This window comes from Aulostomus chinensis, chromosome 7 (assembly GCF_037954235.1).
Source record: "Aulostomus chinensis isolate RoL2024-O1b breed Wild chromosome 7, RoL_Achi_v1.0, whole genome shotgun sequence".
Taxonomy (NCBI): domain Eukaryota; kingdom Metazoa; phylum Chordata; class Actinopteri; order Syngnathiformes; family Aulostomidae; genus Aulostomus; species Aulostomus chinensis.
Genome location: NC_141326.1, coordinates 14,108,867 through 14,122,466, shown reverse-complemented (window position 1 = coordinate 14,122,466; position 13,600 = coordinate 14,108,867). Strand labels below are relative to the sequence as shown.

The following is a 13,600-nucleotide window of genomic DNA, read 5'->3' as shown; positions in this document are numbered from 1 at the left end:
GTTTGTACATGTTGGACACTTTAGCTGTTGTTTACACTTGTTGTCCACAGGGCACTATTAGCTTTGAGCTAGCTATACGTGACTGGCTCTCTCTGCTTTCTGGAGCTGCAAAGAAGTGATGCAGCGGTGGGAAAAGGAAAAACAACTTTGTAAGCTCTAGAGCAGGGGTGGGCAATCATGTGCCACGGGGGGCCGTGTGTATGCAGGTTTTTCCTTCCAACCAAACACTTTAACAGGTGATTCCACTCATTAACACTCTTCTTTGGCTGAAGGTGTGTTCATCAGTGGAATCACCTGTTAAAGTGTTTGGTTGGAGGGAAAACCTGCATACACACGGCCCCCCGTGGCACATGGTTGCCCACCCCTGCTCTAGACAATTATTTGTCGGTACTTGAAAGACAAATGTCACTTTTTAGTTGAAGTATGCCAGGAGGGGGTTTGGGGGGTGGGAGGGGTGACCTGGGACCCCGGTCCATCCCTGCTTTCCATTTGCTGCTTTCCATTCTGTGAGAACTGCAGTGCCCTATGAACCCTCCATCCATCTCCACTGACGTTTAATACTATAATATCCCATCTGCTACTGCAAAGTGAACACATTCAAAGTAGATTACTGCCTCCCCGCAAACATTTCTTGGAGGCACATCTGTCAAGTAAATACCGGTAGCTTGAATGTCTTTTATAGATGCCGGTGTCGAGTATTAATGTTACCTCCCTCCAAATGGTCGTATTTTCGAGCCTCGTTCCTTCTCCAGCACAGCTTGACTTTTGAGCAAGCTAAAACATCAATTAACAACCTACTCGATCAATAGAAAACAAAATGTTTTTTTGACAAATGTTCTGTCATTCTCCACACAAAAGTTTCCCAACACTTCAAGCATAGCTAAACGTTATAAATGGAAGGAATTTGATGTATTTGTGTCAAGACGTCTTCCTCAGAAACTGCGGGCATTCTTCATGTTGTTCAAATGGCATCAGAAAAAAAAACCAAAAGATCACAATTCCTTACTGCAGGAGAAACGTTTTATGAGACCAGTCATGACATATTTTTATGCCCCTGCAGCAGTGAAAGCATCTTGATTTGGGGTTGTGCGTCCATACATTCCATAATCATTAACAAGATATCTCTGGAACCCAGTGCGGGATTTTCTGGGACTCAAGGATGACCTGAAGACAATCTTGGTGTTCAAAGGTCAAGACTACCTTGACGGGCATCGTGAACTTGATTACATATCCAGCAGTTTGGAGACAACATTTATTCGGAGTAGTGTTGCCACTCTGTAAGTCTGGTAATTACTCATTGTAAACCCTGACGATACTCTGCAGAGCCTAAAACAACAGTTTTATTTTATTCAAATTATGTTTCATTACAATATCAGACAACTTGCCTCGACTCTGTGTTGATCTGGATTTCCTTGGTTAGCGATTCAAGACAGTCCACCTGAACTGAAGTCCAGGTGGTCCGGCCAACTTTTATTTGTCCACACTGTCTGTTTGCGAGGTGAGGTGTGCTCACGTTCCCCGTGTTGTCATCCTTCTTTGACCATTGCTTCAATAAACCTCATCTCAAACCCCTCCTGGTCTTACCCTCCTCTTTGCCTCTATCACTCCTTTATATTCCCTTTTCCTGCCCTAGGAGGAGGAGTCCCCGGACAACGCCGAGCTGAGGAGGGCAGAGAGCTCCCCCACGCCCCTGAAAAGAGATCGCTCCTTCTCTGAGCACGACCTGGCCTTTCTCCGTGGGGAGATGCTTCCTTCGCTCTCTGAGTCAACCCAGCTGGGCGGGGCGGTCAGGCTGAGGGGTGAGAGGCCACGGTCCAGGACACTGACAGGTGCTGGGCCACCTCCTAATCACAGAGGTCAGTGTGTAAATACGATGATGGCTCTTTTGTTTATTGAAGGCCCATTGCTAAGGAGAGAGACTGCTAACAAGCTCTCCCCAGATCAAGAAAGGGAATCATTTCTTGACATTCATTCGACTCTTCCATCCAACACATATTCAACAGAATTATTCTTTATTGGAATTAGAAAGCTTTTAAACTTGTTATTTAATTGAAAACGTGGATTTTAGAAGATTCGGGGAAAAATCTTAATCTGCCATGTCTAAATTACACATTTTTTTTTATCTGTGCGTGGTGGAGCTGAAAGCCAAGGGATTATGTTTTTGGATTGTTGGTCAAATACACGAGACAAATATCCATTAACCATCAGAAATGAGTTGCAACTAGGCTGCGATTCCCTATAGTACATATGCATTCGTCACACGGGTGACAGATATATGCTTTTAATGCCTCTCAGGTGGAACAAGGAGTGATAGACCAACAGTTAGGAAGAAATACCTGCTTGTAATTCTCATGGTTTCGGAGTTATGAGCTGGAATAAACACACTAAAATTCTACTTATTCTGCAAATGTTTTTTGTTAAAAGTGTGCAGGGCAAGGAGTAGATGTTTCCAAAAAACTCCAAAGCTTTATCAAATTAACATGCTAAAAAACAAACAAACCATGTACTAAAGCAAAAACATGTCAGCTCTGACTTGATATGCTGCTAATGACCACACAAGGTCGGTACGGAGGCCAGCAGCAGGTCGCTCTTTTTAAAGTAGATCCATGCTTCTTTCCCGACGCCTCACTTACGCTCAGGAGTTTCTTCGTGTGAGATACTGCTGATGCTAATTAGTCTCGTTATATCCTCCTCTCTGACTGAAAGATAGATGATTAATGAGATCGGCTGCTGAAATGAAAACCTGCAGCATCTTGAGCCTCAGCGGCAGATGATTCATACATACTGCGGTTTTCGCTCTCGTCCCCCAGAGGGAGACATAGTGTCGGATATCCTGCAGTATGTGATCCAAATATTTATCCTCATTTGTGGATCAGTAAACTAGATGTTTGCCTCTGAAAATAGAAGAATTGAGTGCATTTAGATAATCGACTCTGCAAAGTCTAAAATTTCCATCTCTTTTGCTTTCAAGCCTGGAAGGCATGTAGTAATTGGAAATTTAAAAAAAAAAAAAAGCAGACTGTTGCTATCTGAGGAAAATGAGCTCATTATACTACTTGTGATAATGACATGTTGACTTAGTTGCACACATAATGTGTTTTGAGGGTTTCATTTCGGCCTTAGAGGTGGTGATTACCTCAGCCTCCAACCTATCTTGAAACATTTAAACTCATTACATTATGTCACTGAAATAAGAGCTGAAGAATGTGCCGGTCCATCGGGGTAAAGTCCATCTGTTCTTGCTGACGGAGGCTTGTCAAGGACTACATGAAGCGTTGTGATGGATTCTAATCAAATCTAAAGATGTACTGATACACCTGGGGGGGGGGCTAATGGGTTTGAATAGCGTGCTGCGTATGAGGATTGCTTCTGTGTGATGGCCATAACGAACGCATTAGCATCCTCGCTGTCCATACCCAGAGCTAACTGTCTGAATGAGCATCCACTCTGGCTTTTGGCAGCTGCAGGCAGATCCAAGCAGCCACATGCTACAAGCTTGACACGGCTGAGCAACAACTGGAAGGAGATTTGCCCTGTAGTTCATGACTCGGCCAACAGGGGACTCTCTAGTTTCAGCTGAGTCAATGTGAGGATGTAAGCCTGTAAGCCCCGGCTGTCATCTGCAGCTGATCCAAATTACATGTACTGATGATGTTTACCCGCCTGTTCCGGCCTTCCCCTCCGCCTGTTTACTTTCTATTAGAGCCAAATTGACACCTTCCATTTGCAGACTGAGGGAGGTTTCAGCTGTGTGAGGCCTGTTTGAAACCCCCTCCCAACAACTCCTCTGAGCTTCTCCACAAGCCTCTGGCTGCCATCACCCAGCAGAATGGGCGGAATCTCTGCACAGAAATCAGATTAATAATCCATGAGTGTTGGCCTCCATGGACGTATACTCAGAAGGGCAGAGATCTGAGATGGCTCTGAATGAAAGAGGCTAATGTGTAATTCATGGACTTGTTTGCAGATTTGTGGAGTTCTGTCTCTCTGCTGTCCTCATTTGATTAGTTGCCTCTGAAGCTCTCATTCTTTCCTATCTGTCTCTGTCACTTTTTATCCATGTACCCCCACATCACCTTTAGCATCATTCCCAGTTCATGGCTGGGCGCCACCCTCTCCAGCCCGCCTGTCTCTGAGCTCAGTCGACGAGACCACTGAGGGATGGGAGACGGCGTCCAACTCGAGAGCCGGAGATGAGCATCAGTGGATGGTGAGTAAGAGGCAGAGCCGCTTCATGTGAGGGCGCAGATATGAAAGTTGTTGGATCAGTGAGTCATTAGGAATCAAATTATATCAAAACAGGGATACCTGAACTTGCATATGCACCATTTCTGAGTATGCGACAGCTGTGTTTACTACTCTGTATGGATGACAAGTACATCCAAACTGTGAGCCATAGAATTTTGCTTTATTGTCCATTTTAAGGGCCCCAGCACTCAGCAGTGTAAGGGCCCTCTTCTTTCAATTCTTTGACAGAAGGAAGCCAGCAAAACTTCCTGTACAGGTTGGTCTTCTGTTTCAGCGCAGCAAAGAATAATTGAATTCTTGTGTGCCAGCACTAAGTACTGGGCTAACTGGGTAGTGTACTATCAGATCAGTGCATAGACTTGCATGCCTCCCAATGCAGGCTTTTTAGCCAGCATCAGGGAAGTTTCTGATACTGAAGAATCAGAATCAGACACAGAGACAGTTTGCTGCTAGGAACACAGAACGTGCTGGTTTATGTTCTCCTTTCAGTTTTCGCCATTGAAATGAATCCATTAGAAAGTGGATGGTTTCATTTTCCATTGCTGGAAGCATCAACAAACAAAACACTAATGTGCTGTTGAACCAGCGGTTCACCAACAGTCGTTCACCGACTTCCAGACTAGGTGGCTACAATGTAGCACATTAAAGGACACGAACATACCTGGCTATGTGGCTTCAGCCCTGTTACATGCTGGTGTGTCTTTGCTTTTCAAAATGGAAAACTTGCTGCCCGGGTTCATGGTCACCGGCGCTCTGCTGCTGTCAGTACAAACGCCTACACAAATATCTTTGAACTTTTCTTTGAAATTTGAATAAATACAAATCTGTTGCCTATACATAAAAAAAAAAAAACATGGGGTGGGGGAAATTGCATCAATTCTTGGACATCCATCTATCGTCTGTAAACGTGTCCTGTGCAAGGTGATGGGTCACAATGCGTGATTGCTCGTGTTGGTTAGAGGTTGGTGCATAAGTTTTGCATTCAGGGGTGTTTTTCAAAGTCCTGCTCTATGCAGAATAATGTCCTGAAAAACATCCAACAATACAATGTTGACAAAACAAAACAATACAACACAATGTGATATCTGTTGGTGTTTATGTCCGTAACTCGAGGTGTGGATTTATCAGAGAGCTGTTGATGAGTGAATACACGCGGCCCACATTTAGAGTTGCCTCCCATCTTTCTTCTGCTTTTCTGTGTGACCAGGAAGAGTTCAGCCACCCCGTAGAGAGTCTTGCATTAACAGTGGATGAGGTCATCAACGTGCGCCGAGTGTTGGTCAAAGCAGAGATGGAGAAGTTCCTTCAGAACAAAGAACTTTACAATAATCTGAAGAAAGGCAAGGTAATGGAGGGGGTGCTCTCCCATGGCGGCTTGTTCTTCCCACTGTGGAGTGTTTGCAGTGATGGAGCTGTGTGTGTGTGTGTGTGTGTGTGTGTGTGTGTGTGTGTGTGTGTGTGTGTGTGTGTGATCCTCAGGTTTGCTGCTGCTGCAGAGTCAAATTCCCTCTCTTCTCTTGGCCGTCGACCTGCCTACTGTGTAAAAGGTATCAAACGAACAAAGCGTAACAGCACAGATTCTTGTTTCATATCTTTTGTTCTGTTTTTATTCAGTTAACTCTTTGTGTAGTTTGTGTCCAGTGCATTGCGTAGGCAGAAATGATCCAAAACTGATTTTGAGAGTTAAACAAGTGGATTTCTATGGCATAATTTGACATTTAAACAGCAAAATTGCATTGAAAAGTTGAAACTCACTTGCATGATTTTAAATAGAAATAATTATTTGAAAGTGAATCAAACAATTCAAATTCAGTTCTTTTAGTTCAAATTCTGTTCTTGAAACCATTGTCGGTTGACTGAAACACATGCGAGTAGCTGGGGGAGACGGATCGAGTGCAGATTCACAGAACTCCATTTCACATAAGGCTCCGTACCCACTGTTGCCTGCCACCTTTAACCTTCGACGTGATCAACCATTTAAAATGTCAGTAATACGCACCAGAGCTGCTGTCATTCGCCCGACTTCCAGTTGATTCTGTCATAGATCACTGTGAGGTTAAAATAACGGTTTGATCAGGGCACTGCAGCAGCATTGGAACGTTCGCTGACGGGCTGCCATTAAAAAAAAAACCTCGATTTCATTCACATAAAACAAGTCAATGTGTAAATGAGACCGTCTGTATAATGAGTTCAGCAGTGAGGCCGATCATCCGTCTGCAACTTTTTCCATCCGCACTGATTTACGACCATCGACACGGCGGCAGTCATTGCCCTGTGCGTGCGTGGGTGTGGGTGTGTGGGTGTGTGTCTGGCGAACTTGTCAGATTATTGTGAGACCATAAAACACAGACGAAGAACCCCAGACACAGAGATCATTACGCATTGTAATTCCAGGTTCTATGAGTTACAGTCGAGGCTCCTTCACATTTCAGCGACTCACTCTGGGGGAGCAAAGTCATATTCGGAGACACGATGGATGATGCTGGCTTGTTAAGACCCTCACGACATAACTTCTCGATTAATTAACCAATTCATTTCTTCTCCTTCCAGGTCTGTGTGTGGCTCCTGCAGTGCGAAGGTAACTTTCAGAACACACGCGACTGTGTTTGTATTTCAGCACACTTTTTACTTTGTCTACTTTATTGCATACATTTATTTTTTCAATCCCACCTCCAGACCCACCTCACCTCCACCACCCTCTCCTAGCGCCCCACCCACCCTACCCCTCGTGTCTGTGTGTGTTTGTCGCTCTAACCCCGCACCTCAATATTTACTGTACAATACAACTCAGAGTTCTAGAAAAGCTCTGTAAATATCAGGTACTGTTATGATTTTTATGTCGTGTATGTCGTGCTGCCATTTTACTGAAGTGGTTGGTGTTTCTGTTGATGTTCATTCCTTTTTTTTTTTTTTTGTTGCTTCAGTCCCCGGCCGTATTGGATGTGTGGTTCTATAGGTTTGACTTTTTGGCTTTTTAGACCTTTTTTTTTTTGTCTGTTCTTTGTGTCTCGATGTGTTCAGTGCTGTGACATGCTCGTGCCCTGTCTGCATTTATGAAGGTCAGGGGGTCATCTGTGGTTGTAGGGGTTTGCTTTAGTTTTGGTCCTTCGGTGTGGTAAATGTGGCGTCTGCTGTGTTTGTGTGTCAGAATCTATCAGATGCACTTCGAGACTCTTGTGTGAAAGTGTATCATCACCACTTCTCTCACTCCTGCCCCTCTTGTTACGTCTCAGATGAAGATTCCCTCGAAGAAGATGGCCCACATTCCTGTCTACACCGTGGGCTTTCACAGCACTCCAAAGAGCCATGAACACAAAAGCAAAGTCTATAAGTGAGTCTGCGTGTGTGTCTGCGTGTGTGACGATACTCTCATATCAAAGCTGTTCCTGATTTACAGTTCATTTAATAACAATGAAAGAAAAGAGAGAGAAATGTCCCAACAACATTTCAAGTAAAATATAACTATTTAAACTTTATTATGCAACAAAAAGTTATCAAACCATAAACTTCAGTGACTGAAATCTTTCTGTAAACTTACATTGAACATTTTTCGAGATGTTCCCTGGACGTTTTTTTCACATCAGTGATTATCAGCCTGATGTTTGTTGAACAAAGATCACATGTATATCAATCAATAGAACAATTTTTGTGTTTAGAGCAACAATAATTAAGTCCTATACACCTCCATATCTCTCTTCTAACAAAACTGTCAGTAATGAGTAAAATGAATGTACTTGCTGTCATGACAACCCAGGGAAGTTTCGGAGGAATGAAGCCGAACATAAGTCAGTATCAGTCCTCCGCTGCGGCAGGACAGACGAGGGCCTGTCGTCTTGGAGAGGAACTTAGAATCTGACCCATTTTCAGGTTGGAGGCAAACAAAGCCAAACATTATTTTTATTGCATAATAACAAGTCACTATGGACAAAGCAGACAACGGTTTCTACATGTTCACGCTTGTTGAACGGGTGGTTCCATCAGTGACTCGTAGTGGAATTTTACTCACAGGGCTTTTATTGCCCTCAGAGCATTGAGCGCCATGCTCCTGCCGACTGGAATAAAACTTAAATCTTCACTTCACCAGGTTCACCGCAGCCCATCTGCTACCGGGTGTGAGGAGGACGTGAACCTCTTCTTTCACTTGTGCTTAGGCACTGCAGCAAAACCCTTATTTTAATGAATTGCCTTCACACTTCACCCTTTTCACATTTGGGTTGGACTGTACCATTATTAATGCCAAGGGAGAGAGCCTACAGCCAGCCTGTACCTAACTGAGGGCAGGCGTAATGCAGAGCTATCTTTGTTTTAGCCGCATCAGATGGGGAAAAGGGTCAGATATGATGTTCATTGGACTATTACTCATTTGGTCCAGTGGTAAGAAGTTCGATAGTTCACCTCACCATTCACATCACAATGCTTTAGTTCAGCCACAAGCACCAACAAAGGAAAAGTGAAACTGGAATGACTCTTATTTTCTATTATTATTGTTCAAAAATCAAACTGTGAGTGATCAGTTCACAAATCAAGTCGGTTGTTCCTCAACTTAAATATCAAATTTCATCCATTTCTACTCCCAACTTTTAGAGTTCCTGTATGCCTGCTAACAGACACGCAAACCTCAGTGAACACAGGTACTGAGAGATTCAAGTCCTTTTTTTTTTTCAACTTATGTATTTGGAAAAATTGACCCCCAAAATGTGTGCTCATAAAAGCCACTGTTTTTATACACCGGTCACCTGCCCAGCACTGAAACAACACGAGTACGCTAGGCTACACAAGTGGCTTTATGCTAACCATCCATGCTGCTACGCTGCCAGAAACTTGAAACAGGTTTTACAAATGAACCGAATGACCGATGGAAGCGTCTCGCACGGAGATCGTGATGGCACACTGGCGAAACAGCAGGGGGGAAGGTCACACAACCCCATCTATAAAACACATTCACACACACACACACACACACACACACATTCGCATTTCAGATTTGGTGTGAAATTGTATGAAGGTACTGATAATGAGCTTATTCACTTCAAACCGTGTTTAGAGGCAAAATTACCCTTTCTGTGTCATTTCCATGGAGGTTAACTTGATATGTGGATGGAACTGCTTCAACCAATCACTGTTCTCCTGGAACACAAAGACAGACACACACACACCTCAGGTTAAGAACCCAGTTAAATCTATTTAAATCCGTCCCTCCCTCAAGTGACTGACTGGTAACTATCTCCAGCTTCTGTGCTCACCTCCACCAATCACAGGTTGCCTCCTCAATCCAGTCACCAGCCTCGACCCCGCCCCCCTATCCTTTAGTTATATAATCAGCATAGTACCTCCTCCAGGGCCTCTAAGCAGCCATTGCGTAATAATTACCCAGCTGTCGATAATGTCCTCCCTCCTTGGGCCGATATGAAGACGTTCGTGGAAGCGAGAGAGTGGACGAGCGAGCAGAGTAAGAATCACCTGTAGTCGTCAGCACACAGCTGAAAGGACGTGTATAGTTGGTTCTATCACAGCAAACGTTAGTCGAACAGACGAGCTGACCTTAATCTTGAGGTTCGTGGCTGCGATGTTGACCCCGCCCCTCCGCTGCATGTCACACTTAATCATGTCACTCACTTTAAATGAGCTTAGAAAGGCAAACAAGACGAGGCAATCAAGTCTCGCTTCGTTCCCACACATTTTTCTTTGGAAAGTATCTGGAGTTTTAAGACATATATTGTCTGACATATAAGACATACATTATCATAATTAATTTTTTTTTAAAAACCATTTGATGCTTTTTAAATGAAACGCCTGACAAGTATAGGTTAACGAGCCTTTGGGTGCAGGAAAATGACGGCACTAAAAGACAAGGAAAGACATGCGACCTGTGTTACGATGGATCTCTGGTTCCAGATCCTAATCTAAGAGCTTGGTCTTTTTGTAACCTTTCTTTAGTCAGGAGGAACAACCGAGAGTGATGCTGTCGTTTGCTCTGATCTCATGAACGCAGTGACACATTAACCAGCTCACTTCTCTTACCATCGTTGTCTTACAGGAACGTCTTTGTAGGCAAATAGTTGGACCTTGTGGTCTCACCTTGGTGAATGACCTTAATCAAGCCTGAACACTTCAGCTCAGTAGAAAGTCAACTACCAATAAAAGTTACAGAATTGAAACCAACAACAACATCTGACACATAATGAGCTCAAAATCTACCCTCAGAATAAAACTCAACACCATGTTGTTGTGTTCTTGTTTTCTGCTGGCGTGTGGTTGAATTGCTGAGGAGGTTTTCTTGATTTTCTCCCGCTGTGTGAAACAGTAAGTTCTATCGTGTTGAGCTCTCAGGGCCATCGTATGTTACATTACTGTGTTATGTACTTAGACACTTAGACATGGACAGGCGAGCCTTTTTTTTTTTAATCCTTGATATCTAGAGTGAGTACCTGAATCTCCCTGGCAGCTGCACGACAGTTGTCAAGAGGAAACAGTTCCACAGTCGTCAGGCTTCGCTTCCTGGTCTGTAAAACTTAACTGAGGGTTAAAAAGATCCAGATCTGTGTAAGAACCCATCAAGTGTGGAATAGTAATGTAAATGTCCATGTCCCCGTGTCCCTCTGCAGGTCCCTGCGCAGTCTGTCCCGCCGCTCGGTGGAGGAGGAGTTCCCCCACCTGTACGCTCACGGCTGCACGCTGCGCGACATCTGTGCTGAATGCACCAAATTTGTCGCTGATGTCATTTCGTCCAGTCGTCGAAGTCTGGACATCCTCAACAACACTCCTAAGAGGGAGGCCAAAGCTGCTGCTGCTGCTGCTGCGGCCACTCACAGACCGCAGCTGCACCGTCAGTCGCACCTCGAGACTGTCCCCCCACCAAACCCTCTCCATCCTGATCCTCCACAGCTTTCGCCCCACTCCCATCACCAGAGGCAGCGGCTCCACTCGTCCTCACCATCTCCGTCACCACAGCTCCATCCAAAGATCGGCAATCATGTCAACCAATGAGTAAACCGACGCTTTAATCCGTGTCAGGCCACCCACACGCACCCTGCTGATGTTCTGCTCCTGTGGTGCACTGAAAGAATCTGGTTCTTCAAGGGTTCTAGTGGTAAAATAAACAGCAGCGATGACTTTTTAAAAGCCTCGTGATTGGCAGAATTAGTTTCAGAATACATGTTCCAGGGGGAATTCTTTGAAGTTGTGTTCCTGTTGGAAGCATCAAGTGCTTTAATTCAATGATTATGCTGTGATGACATAATGAAACAACCTGATGCTTTATAGAACCTTTTAGTAAGAATCGTGTAACTTCATCCCCGACCCGATCACTGTATCATCCATATGTCACAGTCTCCGCCAGCAGATGTGCACGCACACGCACACACACACGGGCCTCCCTCCAGTCTCTTACTTTTGTGGAGGTTTGAGCAGGAAGTGTGTATCTCTTGTCCTCTTATCTGTTGCGGCCCAATCTCAGAACCCTATAAATAGCCTGTGGAGCAAAGGCCAGTGTTTGGGGCTTCCGGTGTAGCGAGCAGATATCTGAGCCAAGATGTTCCTCTTCCGTTTGGTGGGTATCGGTTACGGTCCGTTAAGCAACTTAAAACACACAAATGGAGACGTAGTCTTCGAAGATAGAAGTTCCGCCTCTTCCGCTGTTTACCTGCATGGATCCGAACACTCACTGATCGGCCAGTGCTCCTCAGATTAAACACAGAAACCAGAAAATCCCCAAAGTCTTGTCCTTTCCCGACTGGTTCTGCCCTGATATGCAGATGTGTTTTGATGGAGACGGCTCGTCTCCACTCACATCTGGTAGAGGAGGACTTGTGGGAGCAGAGGAGGACAGACGGATGTGAGAGAGGCTGGAGGCGAAGTCGGGTGGTGTTAGTTTATGGGGCATAGAGTCGACATGTAACCCTAGCATTTTAGCTCTCTGTGGTTGCCTTGTTTTTATCGTGAATGTAACAGAATTTAGAAATTATAGGCTCATACACGGCAAATGTATTTTTAATCATGCAAAAAGGGATTGAAGGAGTGACTGCTGCATCATATTACATTTTCAGCACGCCTGACGAAAAGTCCCAGGTGCAGCCGGGCGAAGAACGACAGCAGCGACACTGTGAATGTAACGTGGTGAAGCTTCAGACTGCACCTTTAACTGACCCAGCATGATGATGATGATGATGATGATGATGATGATGTGAAGCGAGCGGATGAAACTCCCACCTCTCACTCCACATGGACGCTTGCAGTCTGCTCTAGTTTTGTAAACACTAAGTAAACCTCAGCTGAATAAAATCTAATGACAAACGAGCAGCTGTGTGCGTGTTTGTGTGCGTGTTTGTGTGTATGTGTGTGTGTGTGTGTGTGTGTGTGTGTGTGTGTGTGTGTGTGTGTGTGTGTGTGTGTGGGGAGAGTCTGGCTCTGCCCGCTGTTTTGTTTTTTCTGGGTATGAAAATCCTCTTTGCAACATGAATAAGTAACAATAACTACAAAGGAAACGAACCTCAACAACAACTGTTTCTCACATATGAACCAAATTACTGCAGTACTTTTCCTCTCACATGGGTTGTACTTCCTCAGTAGAGTCGTACAGTGCAGTAGAAAGAGGTTGACATACTTCAAATTATAAGAAATGAAAGGGAAAGACAAAGACGTGACAGGATGATTCACATTACATGTCCACATTTATGTACTGGTCCACATTTTCAATGTCTGTCATTATAAAAGCTATAATAAAACATTTTGCATAATGATAAATGTAAAATTTGTATAAATTGTATAACTGACTTATTTTATATCTTGCTTTTCCTACCTTAAATGCTAGTTCATCTAGACAGTGCAGTGTTTCTGGATTACCAAGCATCGTACTGGACGATGAGCTCGACGGTTTGAGAACTGATATGTGACTGATAAAACACGGAAGAAACTTCTATTGTTACCCAGAGCTTCACCTTGATGGTTTACCTGTCACATCCTCATCAATCTGAAAGTAAAGATGAGAGGAGACAGCTGTCTACATCCCAGAAGCCATGATCGAACATAAGACGGCTATGTTGCGCCAAATGGCCCCGCCCCTTTATCGTCATGAATAAATAATCTACAGGTCTATTGGTTTACTGACGGTCCTTTGCTACGGTCACACTTCTGTCACTCAAATTGAACCAAGCATGAGGGCTTAAGACAGAGCGAGACAGGAAAACTGATGATTAAGCGTTTCAAAATAAAAGCACAACCTCCTCGCTCCCGCGTATTTGTGATTGGCAAAATCAAAAATGGGTTTTTCGTCTTCAGTGTTTGAGCGTCACTATGTGAACTGACGTATGCGCAGGGTGGCACGGTGGTGCAGTGGTCAGCACTGTCACCTCAC

The 13,600-nt window shown here is 44.3% G+C and overlaps 1 protein-coding gene and 1 long non-coding RNA gene across 2 annotated transcripts in view; one reads left to right on the top strand and one right to left on the bottom strand.

Annotated features, from left to right (window-relative positions):
* spire2 (spire-type actin nucleation factor 2) overlaps positions 1 to 12,979 on the top strand; it is a 30,303-nt gene extending 17,324 nt beyond the window's left edge. The window contains exons 9-15 of the mRNA XM_086208594.1: positions 1,634 to 1,856; positions 4,083 to 4,210; positions 5,456 to 5,593; positions 5,728 to 5,795; positions 6,799 to 6,826; positions 7,482 to 7,579; positions 10,854 to 12,979. Of these exons, the coding sequence (XP_086064720.1) occupies positions 1,634 to 1,856; positions 4,083 to 4,210; positions 5,456 to 5,593; positions 5,728 to 5,795; positions 6,799 to 6,826; positions 7,482 to 7,579; positions 10,854 to 11,235 (1,065 nt within the window). The 3' untranslated portion in view covers positions 11,236 to 12,979. The remainder of the gene's footprint in view (positions 1 to 1,633; positions 1,857 to 4,082; positions 4,211 to 5,455; positions 5,594 to 5,727; positions 5,796 to 6,798; positions 6,827 to 7,481; positions 7,580 to 10,853) is intronic.
* On the bottom strand, positions 7,690 to 9,826 carry LOC147258647 (uncharacterized). The gene is made up of 3 exons (XR_015117011.1): positions 9,619 to 9,826; positions 9,305 to 9,375; positions 7,690 to 9,176 (listed from the first exon to the last, which is right to left on the bottom strand). It is a non-coding gene; the product is annotated as an uncharacterized LOC147258647 (long non-coding RNA).
* Positions 12,980 to 13,600: the final 621 nt, after the last annotated feature.